The sequence below is a fragment of the Chrysemys picta genome, chromosome 3, assembly GCF_011386835.1.
Source record: "Chrysemys picta bellii isolate R12L10 chromosome 3, ASM1138683v2, whole genome shotgun sequence".
In the NCBI taxonomy this organism is placed as follows: Eukaryota; Metazoa; Chordata; order Testudines; family Emydidae; genus Chrysemys; species Chrysemys picta.
The window spans coordinates 157142787-157157746 of record NC_088793.1 but is presented as its reverse complement, the minus strand read 5'-3'; the positions used below and the strand labels follow the sequence as shown (position 1 = coordinate 157157746).

At 40.9% G+C, this 14960-nt stretch overlaps 2 protein-coding genes across 2 annotated transcripts in view; one reads left to right on the top strand and one right to left on the bottom strand.

Annotated features, from left to right (window-relative positions):
• The first annotated feature begins 1286 nt into the window (after positions 1–1286).
• Positions 1287–4557, top strand: MIXL1 (Mix paired-like homeobox). The gene is made up of 3 exons (XM_005289630.4): positions 1287–1745; positions 1843–2114; positions 2514–4557. The coding sequence occupies exons 1-3, from the start codon at positions 1661–1663 to the stop codon at positions 3135–3137; spliced, it is 981 nt and encodes a 326-aa protein (XP_005289687.4). The 5' UTR covers positions 1287–1660; the 3' UTR covers positions 3138–4557.
• A 6534-nt stretch (positions 4558–11091) lies between these two features.
• Positions 11092–14960, bottom strand: part of LIN9 (lin-9 DREAM MuvB core complex component) — a 62614-nt gene continuing 58745 nt past the window's right edge. The window contains 2 exon segments of the mRNA XM_005289567.5: positions 11092–12491; positions 12493–12511. Coding sequence (XP_005289624.1) covers positions 12405–12491; positions 12493–12511 — 106 coding nt within the window. The 3' untranslated portion in view covers positions 11092–12404.

Here is a 14960-nt window from a genome sequence, read left to right as displayed (position 1 = left end):
ATATAAACACACCATGCCTGTTAGGGAATAGTGTTTACAGTCATTTGAAACAAGGCACACAGTTTTGCTGGTAAATGTACATAGAGACAAACAATGCTATAAATGGTTATTGATGCCTATCTAGCTGGAGCTGTGGTTTAAATAGTTAAAAGCCCAGTACAGACATGCCAAAACTGCAAGATTCAAGGAGGAATGCACATCCAGAGCGGCCCACCAGCTTCACAATCAAGAAGGGTCACTGTGTACTTTAATGGGTAAAGTACATTGCTCAACAATAGTGCAGTAACAATCCATTTACGAAAAAAGAACAGGAGTACTTGTGGCACCTTAGAGACTAACAAATTTATTAGAGCATAAGCTGTCGTGGGCTACAGCCCACTTCTTCGGATGCATATATGCATGTAGCCCACGACAGCTTATGCTCTAATAAATTTGTTAGTCTCTAAGGTGCCACAAGTACTCCTGTTCTTTTTGCGGGTACAGACTAACACGGCTGCTACTCTGAAATCCATTTACGAGCCTCCAAGACCTAAGAACTATTTTATTCAGGGAGTACCCTTCGAAAGGAAGGCAGAGGCACGTCATGTGAATCAAAGGGTCTAAGGAGAATGGTTAACTATTGTTAATTACAACAAACAACAACAAAACAAACAAATACACCGCCACCACAACACAAGTCAAGTGTTCTGGTGGTTTTTGTGATGACTGCCTTCCCCGCACTCCACCAAACAACCATCAGGTGACTACACTTTCGGGTTACCGCTTTTATTTATGATGGATTAAAGCCAGTTTCTTTCAAATGCATGTCATTGTAGAAGGGAAAAATTCCAGCACATCAGGATATAAAGGAAGGGACTCCATAAATAATGATTTGCATCCTCCACCTGAGAATTGTCCAGATTTCTAATGTTTGTATAGGGCCAGCCCACATGTACAATTCCTTACCCGGAAATCAGAGTTTCCCCTCTGAATTTCCGCCCCAGAGAGCTTGGTTTCCAATCACTTCTTTTATTAAGAGTGACTCTGTTTTCGGCACGTATCAACGTACGGATCGTTCAGTCACCAGCTGAAGGGTTTTGATTCCTCTAAAAAAAAAAAAAAAAAAAAAACCCAAACAGTTGCTTGTTAAACCAATCGAAACATTTTCTTCTACAACCCTTCCCGAGCGTCCCGTTTGGCCGGAGTGCAGAATACAGGACAGCCTAGTTACCCTACGTGTCTCAACCTATTTCTCTTGGTTTATCCATGTCCAGGCGCCCCATCCCTCCTGCCCACACGCCAGTGTTAGTGTTCGCAGCTTGGATTGCTGAGAAGACCTCTAGGAATAAAGCTCGCAGAGGATGGGCGCACCATAGGTTCGCACTTTTGTCCTCTTGAGTCAATCTAAGGTGCCACAAGTACTCCTGTTCTTTCTCCGTCCTAAGGAAGCGACTATCATCTGTCTGTCTCCCGCCCCCCCCGCATCCTAAAGAGACCGGCTGGCTCGGGAAGCCTTTGATCACCGGAGACCAACCTCCATCCACCCCCGGGGCGTCTGGCCTCTGCGCTCCCAGTATAAAGAGGAGCGTGGTGAGGCGGCCTCGTGGAAGGGGAACCCAAACACGCTGGTCTCTCCAGCCCTCTCAGCTACAGGAGCGCTGCGCACGTTGGGCGGAGCCCCATGGATCTCTATCCCACCCAAAATGCAGCCCACAGGGGGGGCCTTGCCCCGCCGGAGAGCCGCTTCCCCAGCGCCTTCTGCACAGGTAGGTCCTACTAACTCTGTACGCATCGGATCCTCGCTGCGCCCCAACTCTAGCTCGGCATAGGCACGCGTGGCTAACTTGCATTGTGTCTCTGCAGACAGGAGTGAAGTGGCCGGAGGTGGCTGCCCTTCCCTATCCCAGGATCTCAGCCCGCCCGCCTCGGCCACTGTGGCCGCTGCCTTGCCTGCCCCGTTCCCCCCGGACGCGGCTGAGCTGGTGCCGTCCATCTCCCAGCGCAGGAAAAGGACTAACTTCACCACGGCTCAGCTGGAGACGCTGGAGCTGGTCTTCAACGACACCATGTACCCCGATATCTACCTGCGGGAGAAGCTGGCCGACATGACCCAGATCCCGGAGTCCAGGATCCAGGTGAGTGGGAGACTAGGGCTCTCGTGTCATTTGTAAGGGTGAGGCCAGGATCCCCCAAACTGCCCGTCTCCAAACTCCCCAGCCACTTCGTGTGCGCACTTCCTTGCCTGGCCTTACCACACAGGACGCGCTCTTGGCCTCGGTCCTCCGCCTCGAGCACTGGGACGCTGCTCCCTTCTAAGAATGGAATAAAATCGCTCGATCATTAGACATCAGGCCAAACCCCGCTGGTTTAACGTCTCTACCTAACCCCTCCGATAACCAGCTCTTTGCAGCGGCGAACATGTTTATTCTATGGGCCTGATCCTGCCAGCTCGCAATCACAGCTCACTAGGGTTCATAACACAGCATGGTGACACGTGTCCACATCCCTACGGCTCATATCTGATCTCTTCCCAGGTCTGGTTCCAGAACAGACGTGCCAAATCCCGGCGGCAGCGAGGGAAACCTTGCAGCAGTCCAGCAGCTGCGGAGCCTTTCCCTAGCCACAAGGCTCCTGGCAAAAATGCATATCCACCGGTGGGCATTCAGCAGCACACATCAAACACGGAGCAGCACAATTACTTCCAAGCCCCCGTGGGCCCTTCAGGGGTTGCCTACGCTAACCAGCCTCACTTTCCCAGCAATCATTCAAGCACTAGCGTAAAGGCTCCGGAGGATCATCAACCTCATTACGCGCTGTCGGGAGTAGCCCAGATCATTCAGATAAAAGAGGAAAACGCGGGACCCTACAAGTGGCCCTCCAAAATGCCCTTCCAGCCTGGGCTTGGGGTGGATTTTGAGAGTGTCCCTCCGAATAGGACTATCGGACCTGAAATGAATTTTCTAGTGCCCTCCCTGCCCCTTTCAGCCGGTGCGAGTAGACATGGCGGTATGGGGAAGCTGTGTGGTCCTCACGCCCAAACGCCCCAGATTATGTGTGGACAATATTCGCCCGTCTCTGATGCAGAAGACACCAGCGGCTATTCCGAGTCCGGTTCAGAGTGGGAGGAGAGCACCTTAACTGCCTTCAGAGGAATCTGAAGAAACCATTCAAGATCCGCGCGGGGGTTGGGGGAAGGCAAAAGGAAATATGTTTAAAAGTCAATTTTTAAGCAACGTTTTGTAATCCTAGAGTTTTAAAAACGGCGAATTTGTATCTTTTAGAGTGATAAAAATGTCTTGTAAGTCACAGGTCCCTTATGAAAAAGGCATTTATTTGTGAGCTCAGGTGTCTGGCAAACAAAACTGCTCACCTGGTCTAATTTTAATCAGTCAGACAACCGCCACCTAAGCAAAACTATTTTACTCAGGAAAGGGAGACATGGCAAGAATTAAGTCCGTGCTCGTGCCTGTGAAACAAGTAGAAAGCAATTTCTTAGTTTCCTTATTTTTAAATAACTTACAGATAAACAACACTTGTTTGGTTTTTTGACTTGTAGCCTAATAGGCAAAGGGGAGTGACTCGCACAACTCCGTATCTTGTTTACACAAAGCCACTGAGAACGCCACTGGTGAAGAGGGAAGCTGGAGGTTACCGTAATCCTAGAACTGGTACAATTCCCTCTCACCTCTCTTCCTAAAAGTTTCCTAGCAGCCGTTGAATAACATGTTGCAGAATGCCTGTCTTTCACTGAACCCTAAGAGGTTCCTAAAACTCCTTGCTGCCAGGCGGGAGGGAGTGAGTCACACCCAGGATCACTGGTTTGTGTAATAGATACATGGATGTACTGAGCCACTGAAAGCTTCTAAGCGTCTTCGTAGATCGCTGCACTGTAATTTAATCACAATGTTTTAGAATTGCACTATTGAGAGCCATATAAGAATATGACTGCCTCGTTTTGTGTCAATATGACTACAGCTGTGTGTGGGGTAGGGTTAGAAAGGCAAACAGTATTGAAGAGAAAGTACCATATGCAAGGTTATCTCCTCAGTGTAATTAAATGAAGCTTAGTCTTAAATGTGTAAGATTTTAGATTATTTCATAGTTAAGATTATACCCAATATCAACAAATTTAGGAGTGTACAGAAGACCCAATATTTCTGGGCGGTTCCACCCTCTTCCCCCCCCCCCTTAAGATACATACAAGTGTGTATAACAGAAATTACCATGATGAATACAAAACTGTTCGCTAGCTTGAGGATGAAATTAAGTGCAATAGTAAAACTTTATTTTATCTATTTATTTTAAGTAAGGTACATGGGGCTTGTAAAACTACCATTGGATGAAAATACAGCTCGGCTTTTAAAATAAGAACAGACTGATACTCAGTTGACCTAGCAATGAAGTTTAAAAAAAAAACAAAACACCCCACACTAGCCAGTTTAACTCCTAGTTTATTTATTTTTGCATCTTTATTTAACCTTCTGTAGAAGGATTAGGAAACGCCTGGAACTATGTTTTGGAAAACCTGTGACATTTTTTTAGAAGAATAAATAAATAAATTTGTTATACTTGCTTTTCCTTATGTGCCATTTTCTAAATTCCTGAAGGCAGGGATCAACTCCTTCACTATGTTGCATTTCTAGTGTAGAGCAGACTCAGACAAAGGGGAGAGGTACTGGAGTATCCAATCTGCAGCTTCTGTTGCTAAATCAGGTCAAGAAACCTGTTTTGATAAATTGCAGCTCAAGATTGAATTAGAGAGCAGGTTTGAACAATAGTCAACAAAACGTGTTAATTTACCTCTGAGTCATAATTTGATTAGCACAGATGTTGCTGGGGGGTCAGGGGTGGGGAGGGAGAATGTAAATCCTAACTGCCCTTCTAGCAGTGTGCAAAAAAAAAAAAAAAAGTTTGAAACTTTGATTGAGCCAGCAAACTATCTAAATCTAACGTGCCCTACCACCCCATGAATTAGGTTAGATGTTAACCAAAACCACATAAAAATACATCAGAATCTTTCTTCAGTTAGTGTCCTCTTAACGGGGTGGATAGTAAACTTTCTTTGAAAGGCTCTATACAATTCCTCTTCAGAAGGCTCCAACCTCTTGCGAATACTTAAACACAGATTTAGCTAAATTTTAAGCATCTGAATAGTCCCATTTACTCCAATAGTGCTATTCGCCTGCTTTCATGTGACTATAATTTTCAGATTTAGTGTCTTGGAACCTAAACTGGGGTTCAACTAATATGGGGAAAATTCCCACAGGTAAAAAGCCAGTGTAAACTGAACCTATGCTTAAAGCAAAATCTAAGTTTAAAATGTTAAACATTAGAATATCTCCAATAATTAATGCAGATTTCCCATAACAGATCTGTAATAGCAGCTAGCTAGGTCAACCACCAACTGTTCCTGTTACCTCAGATGAGGTGACTGGGAATTTTGTCACCTGTCTTTCCTCCAAACTGGCCTGGGGAAGCTTTTCAAAAGTGAAAGAAAACTCCAGGATCACATAACATTACTTCTGCTACATTCCCCACCCAAATCATATCTTGGTCTATGGCAGGCAGGGGTGGCCAAACTTACTGGCCCTCTGAGCTGCATACACCAATCTTCAGAAGTTTGAGAGCTGGGGCTTGGGACTTAAGCCCTGCAGGAGATGCCTGATGGGGTTTGGGGTTTCAGCCCTGCTGCTGTTGAAGCCTCACACCCTGGCAGGTGCACCCTGTTGGGCTGAAGCCCTGAAACAACGCCCCCTACCCACTGGGCAGAAGCCCCTACCCCACCCCCTGCTGCAAGGCAGAGGTACCAAGCTCCCCCTTCAGTCTAAGAGGTGGAGAATTGGGGCGGGGGAGGGACCTCCACTAGCTGCATTCTAATGATAAAAGAGCCGCATGAGCCACAGTTTGGCCACCCCTGGCCTAGGGTGACTGTGCACAAGGTTCATTTTCGGCTGGAATGAGGAATAAAGGAAGGGCTAGATTCTCTTTTGCACTCTGTCCCCTTTGCTTTGCCACCACTCTTTTGGCACAAAGAGGCCTTGATGACCCTCTTGTGGAGGAACCCCTAATGACTCTGTTGCCAGTGTAGATAGCTCCTATGGCAATCCCATTCTTGGACCAAGGGGAGGCATGCTACATTAAAAAAAGAAACCCTGGAGGGCTGATGACTCTTTGGGAACTATTGCTAGGTGGCATAGTTTAGAGGCCCCTGGGTTGCTCTAAACTACACTGAGGTTGGGGCTAGCATAGAACTAGAGAGGGAATCAAGAAGTCACAATTGTCTCTGATGACTCCCTTGCTCCTCTGCTGTGACATGTGGTAGTCCTGCTAAACAGAGAACCAGGGTCTACATTTTTAAGTGACTTGCCAAAGGCTACACATGCAGGTGGTGGCAGAGTTAGTAACACCTCCTGAGAAATCAGTTCTAAGATCCATAATTATCAACTAGACCATGGTGCTGCTTGTGCAACAACTTCAAATCTCTGTACCTAATTAGGCCAAATTAAAATAATAATGCTTACCTTTCTAATGTACTCTGAAATCTACAGCTGGAAAAGCCGTGTGTAAATACAGAGCATTATTAGAGATATTGGTTGAGGGGGTTACTAAGGAATTGTTTACATAGGTAATTTGTCCTGGCTGTAGCCATTGATGGCCAGCCGCCAGAGTAGCTGTGCTATGTAAATGATTACAGATTCCTTGGCCAAAGGGACATCTGCGATCATCTGCTCTTTCTGTATAACAGCCCATAGAACTTCCCTGGAATATACTCTGGTTCAAACAGGAATTAGCTTTTAGAAAAACATTCAATCTTGATTTAAAAAAAAAAAATTGCCAGTTGAGGCTACACAGGTAAAGCTACTATAAACAGCAATTTACAATGGTACAACTTACCCCAGTTTCAAGCAGGGGTAAACCTCCTGGGTAAAAATTGTGGCTTATAGCATCTACTCTAAGAGATTTTTACTGGCTGTTCATGGCTGGAAACCAGTATGGACCAAGGCCTGAGTTCCACAGTAACATGCTTTGTACAGTGTACACTGAATGAGGCAGGTCTCTTTAGGAGCCATTAGTAGTTTGGGCAACAGAGCTAATTCAATTTAGTAATCTTATAACATATGCATTCCATCTATTTGAAATGGTCTTCATTTACTTACCTAGCAGGAGAAAATGAAGGATGTCAAAAAAATCTGCGGAAATTCCAGAATCAATGAACTTTGTTTAAAATACCAGTAACAATTGCTAAGTGACAATATTATAGTAATGTATCACATCATTTAGAAACCCCAGGCACTTAAAAGTAATTAAATGAATAGGTAAAGACATCATTAAACTTGTACTTCCCACATAAGACTGGTGTGTGTTTTATTAAGTACACCTCTACCTCGATATAACGCTGTCCTCGGGAGCTAAAAAAATCTTACCGCATTATAGGTGAAACCGTGTTATATTGAACTTGCTTTGATCCACCGGAGTGCGCAGCCCCGCCTCTCCGGAGCACTGCTTTACTGTGTTATATCCAAATTTGTGTTATATCGGGTCACGTTATATCAGGGTAGAGGTGTATAAAGAAATGGAAGATTTCTTACCCAATCATTTCTTTCTAGTAGTAGTATCCCCTAGAATCCATAATGAATGGACTAAGCCTTTTTCCTGCAGAATTCTGAGGTTTTGTTGTCAGAGGCTCCAGGAATAAAATCTGTCCCTCCCTTCCTGCCACCAGAAGAGTTCTTCCAAAGCTCAAGATAGTTAAGCACAATATGAACATCATCACAAATGCACTTACCTTTACACAATTTCATCACAGCCTGGAAACCTAAAACATATTCTGGCAATCTATACAACTGCTAGGATAGATCAGATTGAGATGGAATTACTAGAAAGGAAATTGCTCGATAAGAAATTTTCCATTCTACTATATAGCACATCGCATAGCAAGTGGAATGTAACAGTGTATCATGTAAGTGAGGAGGGAAGGAGTAAAGCAGAATTATTAATTTTGTTTACATTAAAGGTAGAATAAAAAGATATAAATTCCTTCATAAAACACTTTTTAAAGTTAAGCAATTATTTGGTAACCAAACGGATGCCTCCGCAAAAGAAGAGAAACCTCCTTTGTAGAGTTCAATACATGTATGAATGAATACCATGATCCATGCTCTCCACATTTCCTGTTCATTGTCCCCTAGAAGCCTTGTAGAGTGAGTCTTGATTCCCCTCAGAGAATGACTTCCCAGAAGCACAGTCATATAGTTTAAGGCCAGAAGGGACCACCAGATCATCCAGAGTATTCCAAGTGAAGCAGGATTTAATTATCTTGGGAAGGGCCATTTTGAGGCTATGAGGCCCTGGTGTTTTGGATGGAATGAGAAAAACATGACCAATACGTATACGAAGAGGAGTTGTCAAGCATTTGAACCTGGAACCTCTTGTACATAAAGTGAGAATCAGACTTGTAGACCAAGCAAGCTACTTGGAAGCAACCAAGCTATTTGGTTTCCACCAAGCAGATCATCTTTACCAATGACAGGTCTAATTCTTGGTCTTTAGATTGTCACTCCATGGTATTGTTCTTCTTGAAAGATATGAGGCTTTTAATCAGGCCTTGAATTAGGGGCTTGCAGAGGAACACTGCTATTTCCTTGCTGGTCAAAGCATGCAAGAAAGAGAGAGAAGTGGTCATATGAAGATCTAGGAAAGACAACTTTTTTGGCATCAGGAGTGGACTGCACTTGGTAGAGTACCACCACTTAGGGCTGGTCTGAATGCACTTTTTGTACTGATGTAACTATATTGGACTGCAACAATTAAATCAGTACAAAAACTGTGCATAGACTCTTTGATATACTTAAATCAGTTGAACCCCCCTATTGTAGATGTAGTTATACCAATATAAAATATTTAAATTTCAGTACATTTACTGAAATAAGCTATATCAATAAGCACTTTTCTATTGCTATTGCTGTTTCCATTAAAGGTTGCAACTATTTCAATTTCTAACCAATACAGTTAAATTCTGTAGATAAGCCTTACATTTACCTCACAGTCTGACCTGTGGTTCTAACAAGTCAGAAGGCAAAAGCAGGGGCCCAGGAAATAATCTGAGCATTACCAATGGATAGCCAATCCTGCAGAGCCCAGCAGGGCATCCAAGTCCCACCAAGGAGAAGTCAAGCAAGGGGATCCAGTAAAGCCCTGCAAGGTACTTGGTAAGGGTGAGCTAAGCCCAAAGAGATCAGCAGGTAATCTGAGTTTCTCCGAGAGGAAGATGAGCCCAGCAGTGGCCACCTAATAATATTTTGAACATCTGCATGATCTAAGTGGTATTTCACTTTGGAGTCTTAAATGGACAGAACTCAGAAGAATACCACTCCACCTTGGTCAAGTTGATCTCTGTTGCTAATGATGCCTGATTAGCTGCTTACAAAGCTTGGAAAACTGTACAGACTGCCCTTAGTCTCATGGACTATGGGATCTTTTGGGCATAAGTCCCCTTCTAAAAGGGTGACTATGTCTTTCATCTTTGGGGCAACTGCTGTACCACCCTTTGGTACCAGCGATGGTTCCTGTAATTTATGAGATTTCCCTGTGGTTTAACTTAACATTTTAGTGTTATTTGCCATTCCAATACACATCGCATGAGGTCCACTAAGGAAGAGAGTAGGAGAAGCCCAGCTTTTAATTCTGTTTGGAGGACAGATATTTTCCCTTAGTTTGGGGACCTTCTTCCTCTGTTTTGCCTCATCAGCCTTGCAGCTATATTATAAAAACATGCAAAGGAAGGAAAGTATGTGGCTCTGTTGGCCTTGACTGAGCCTGGGTGCTTCTCTGCTGCTGTGTACTCTCCTCTTTAGTGGAGGGCAGAGAGAGCCTAGCAGAGGTACTGAACTGGAGGACCCAGAGGGTTGAAGCCTCAATGCACAGGCAATCCCACAATGGAGAAGAGGGAAAGAGGAAGACTAGAAGTTGAAATGGGATCATTACTGCCTGAAAATTGAATAAAAATAAAATGTATAAAGCAAACTGGTTGATTTCTTCCAAACTACTAACTTGTTCCACTGCTGCAGGGAGAACTTAAAGTGGTGGAAAGTGTGGTGGGTCTCAGGGCCAGAGCTCCCAACAACACATGACCACCTCAAAACTCTACAGGGAAGAGGCACTATCATTTCTTAATGATTGTGCAGGAATTCTAGGATGCATATTTCATCACAACACAACAATCCGATCCTACATAAATATTATTCTTACATTAGTGATCTCAAGATTTAAACATGACATCCTTTTGGAAGAGCAATGTACAAAATTCATTTAAGTTCACATTACATACACATATTGTTCAACCCCCAAATACAAGTGCACATGCATAGTTTTACTATAAAAATCGATATTATACAGTTTTTCCTATTACAATAAATATATTACGCCATCCCACAGCAATTATAGGTAATTCAACAAAAAACCTCAACAACTTTCAATTGGTATTTTCTGTTTAAGAGTATTCTTTGAAAGAACATATTTAGACATCAAAATCAAGATAATATACAAAAACACTGCTGTCACCACTCACAGATAAGATTGTCGTATTGTGATGAAAATATGTCTCTCTTTATATTTGATAAGAGCATCTATATTATATAGACATTGGCCTATTTGGCAGCCTGATATTTAGTACACTAAAGTCCTGATCCAAGCAGTCCCACGGACATCAGTCAGTACCTAAGTACCTTGATGAAGTGGGAAAGACTGAGCACATTGTGGTTAACCCTACTGTCAATTCAAAGAATATGGCTGATTGGTTCTGGCAGAGGACACTTTACCAGATGGAAGTAAAGTAATGGGGAAGTAGGGTGGAAAGGGAAAGCATATAAAATTATATTCTAGGGTAAATCCTCACAAAATGTGAAATTTAGGTTTAGATTTGTAGATTTCCATGTGCAACTCATCAGGATTACCACTTAGTACTATTCTGTAATTTCCCTTGTATTTTTTAAAATCTCTCCTAAAACACTCACCTTGCCAAGCAAACAAAATGCTGCATTTTTATAAATTAATTATGCACATTTTTTCTGTTCAAATGAAATTGGACCTACCTTTATGTGCAAGAAGTTTGCATTTTTGTAAAATATATCAACTCTCATAGGTCAATTTATTTAGAATTAGAAATGTCATTGAGAATAAAAGATTTATGGATTTCTTAATTAACAGAACAACTTTAGCTAAATATAAACTCTGCACTAAAGTTTTGCAGTGGCATAATACCATCACAATACAGAAGTATTTTTTTAAACTATACAAAATTCCAAAATTGAAAATAATGTTTACATTTTCTTTATACATTAACATATAAAAGACCTCATTTCATGAGGCATCCAAAAGAATCAAAACATCTCTACAGCTATCTCTGAAAATTCAAATCTGGAAACAATTTATTACACTGAAGCTTTACAAGACTATTAAACAAACAATCCAATAACCACTTTTTACAAGATTAACATTCCAAAATACACTTGGAGGCATTTTTTAAAAACAGTTCACAACACTGGTTATCTCATTTGTTATCAAAATCTTTTTATTTATATATGTTGGATATTGTTGAATAACCAGTTATCTAAGTTGAAATTTGTGCAAACAATAAAAAATGGAAAACCAATATGTTATCAGTCATTTGTATAAAATATCAATTACAGGACCTTTTGCCCTGTATGGAGGGAAAAAGCCATAGGATACATGTTCCTGGGAATTTAGCAGTTATGTTTTTCTATTCCTTCATTACACTCCTTATATAAGTTATGATAAATTAAACATTCCAAAAAGGTATTAACTGATTTATAGAGCAGCCAGTATCCAAGTGTACAATATCTATCTATTCACTTTCATCTATTTTCTGTCCATATTCTGCTGCTGTTTCGTAAGGTCAGGAATACACATACTGCTTCACCACACTGTAGACTAAAGTCTGAGATGGTGACTCACAGGTACTAGAACTGTAGCTTTCAAGAACAAAGGACTGCCATACAGCCACTGATTTGTACCATTTCCTCTTCATTGTCTTCAACACATCAGTAAAGTCATCTGCATGAGTTGGGTAGAATTTACCCAAAACTTTAAAAAATAAAGTTGATATATTCTTAGTTGAAATTGTATGAAAGCATATTCGTATACTTTCAGTTTAAAATAAAAAATGTAGTTACTAATAGAAGTTAGCTCTTAGCAAAACTACTGTATGTATATAACAAATGGCAAAATCTAATGTACGCAGGCCAGTAATGCTGGTTTCTTAAGAAGCAGTACAGTTTACCTAAAATGGCCTTTTTAGAGGTTCTCTTTTCCCTTATCTCCCCGAAGTTAGGATATTTGGTGAAGCCTATGTAAAGGAAGAGGATTTCACAGAATTACATGCTGTACACTTGAAATAGACATCCTTTTCAGTCTCTGTTGGTGTTATTGGCTGCAAAGGCATGTAAATTTCCCATCTGGCTCAGGCCACTCTGAATATGTGCAACATGGATCTCAAACATTATTCTGAAAACAACTAAAGAAAAGAAAGAATGGTTAAATCTCACATTTTAAGACTCAATTTATTAACTTATCACACCTGAACATGACTATAATGAACACCAACTGTCTTCAAGCCAAGGTATGAAATAGGAAGTAGTAAAAGTTTAGAAGGGCCAACATGCCAGACAGCAATATATCTTTATCAAATTCTGTTACTGTAAGGGGGGGGGGGGGGGGGGGGGGGAAGGGTATAGCTCAGTGGTTTGAGCATTGGCCTGCTAAACCCAGGGTTGCAAGTTCAATTCTTGAAGGGGCCATTTAGGAATTCTGGGGCAAAAATCTGTCTGGGGATTGGTCCTGCTTTGAGCAGGGGATTGGACTAGATGACCTCCTGAGGTCCCTTTCAACCCTGATAGTCTATGATTCTATAAAAAGAGCAAAAAACATTCTGGGCTACAGCCCTATGAAGCCAGAAGGAAGGTTCCTATACCTACATGCCAGTGTATAGGTTTTGCATGATTGAAGTTCATGGAAATATATGACTATAGTGGTCTCCGATCAACTATATAAAAGGAAAGCTTCGAATTATTTAAATCCACTGCAATGTTTGATTTGTAATTCTGCTTATAGTGAAGTTTAGTTAAGAGTGGAGTTTTTCCAAAGGAGAAAAAACTACTATAATAAAAGGATGCCACCACTGTAGTGTTCTATGCTTTAGAAAATTTAGAATACATTTAGTGGAAAAAAGTGATGATTTTTCTTTTAATATTAAATTAGGGATGTCAATTAATTGCAGTTAACTCATGCGATTAACTCAACAAAATTAACTGCAATTAAAAAAAATTAATCGCATTGTTAAACAATAGAATACCAATTTAAATGTATTATTTTTTTTGATGTTTTTCTACATTTTCAAATATATTAATTTCTATTACAACACAGAATACAAAGTATACAGTACTCACTTTATATTATTTTGATTACAAATATTTGCACTGTAAAAATTATAAAAAGTATTTTTGAATTCACCTCAGACAAGTACTGTAGTGCAATCTCTTTGTCGTGAAAATGTTACTTACAAATGTAGATTTTTTTTTTGTTACCTAACTGCACTCAAAAACAAAACAATGTAAAAAACTTTAGAGCCTACAAGTCCATTCAGTCCTACTTCTTGTTCAGCCAATTGCCAAGATAAACAAGTTTGTTTACATTTATGGGAGATACTGCTGACTGCTTCTTATTTACAATATCACCCTGAAAGTGAGAACAGGCGTTCGCATGGCACTTTTGTAGCCAGCGTTGCAAGGTATTTACGTGCCATATATGCTCAACATTCACATGCCCCTTCATGCTTCAGCCACCATTCCAGAGGACATGCTTCCATGCTGATGATGCTCGTTAAAAAAATAGTGCCTTAATTAATTTTGTGACTGAACTCCTTGGGGGAAAATTGTATGTCTTCTGTTCGGTTTTATCTGCATTCTACCATATATTTCATGTTATAGCAGTCTCGGATGATGACCTAGGAGATTTGACAAAATGCAAAGAAGGTACCAATGTGAGATTTCTAAGGATAGATACAGCACTCGACCCAAGGTTTAAGTATCTGAAGTGCTTTCCAAAATCTAAGATGGACGAGGTGTGGAGAATCCTTTCCGATGCGGAAACTACAGAACCCAAACCACCAAAAAAGAAAATCAACCTTCTGCTGGTGGCATCTGACTCAGATGATGACAATGAACATGCATCAGTCAGCTCTGCTTTGGATCGTTATCAAGCAGAACCTGTCATCAGTATGGAAGCACATATTCTAGAATGATGGATGAAGCATGAAGGGACATATGAATCTTTAGCGCATCTGGCACGTAAATATCTTGCGATGCTGACTACAACAGTGCCATGCGAACGCCTGTTCTCACTTTCAGGTGACATTGTAAACATGAAGTGGGCAGCATTATCTCCTGCAAATTGTAACCAAACTTGAGCGATTGGCTGAAGTAGGACTGAGTGGACTTGTAGATTCTAAAGTTTTACATTGTTTTATTTTTGAATGCAGTTATTTTTTGTACATAATTCGACATTTGTAAGTTGAACTTTCATGATAAAGAGATTGCACTACAGTACTTGTATTAGATGAATTGAAATATACTATTTCTTTTGTTTTTTACATTGCAAATATTTGTAATAAAAAATAAATGTAAAGTGAGTACTGTACACGTTGTATTCTGTGTTGTAATTGAAATCAATACATCTGAAAATGTAGAAAACATCCAAAATATTTAAATGGTATTCTATTATTAACAGTGTGATTAATCATGTGATTAATCACACGATTAATTTTTTTTAATCGCTTGACAGCCCTAATTTAAATCCTCTTTAAAAACAATTACATACATCAATAATTACTTGTTCAAATTAAAGATACATTTTGAAAGACTGAATGGCAAAGGAGAGTCTAGTTTATATTGGATTAATTTCAAAAC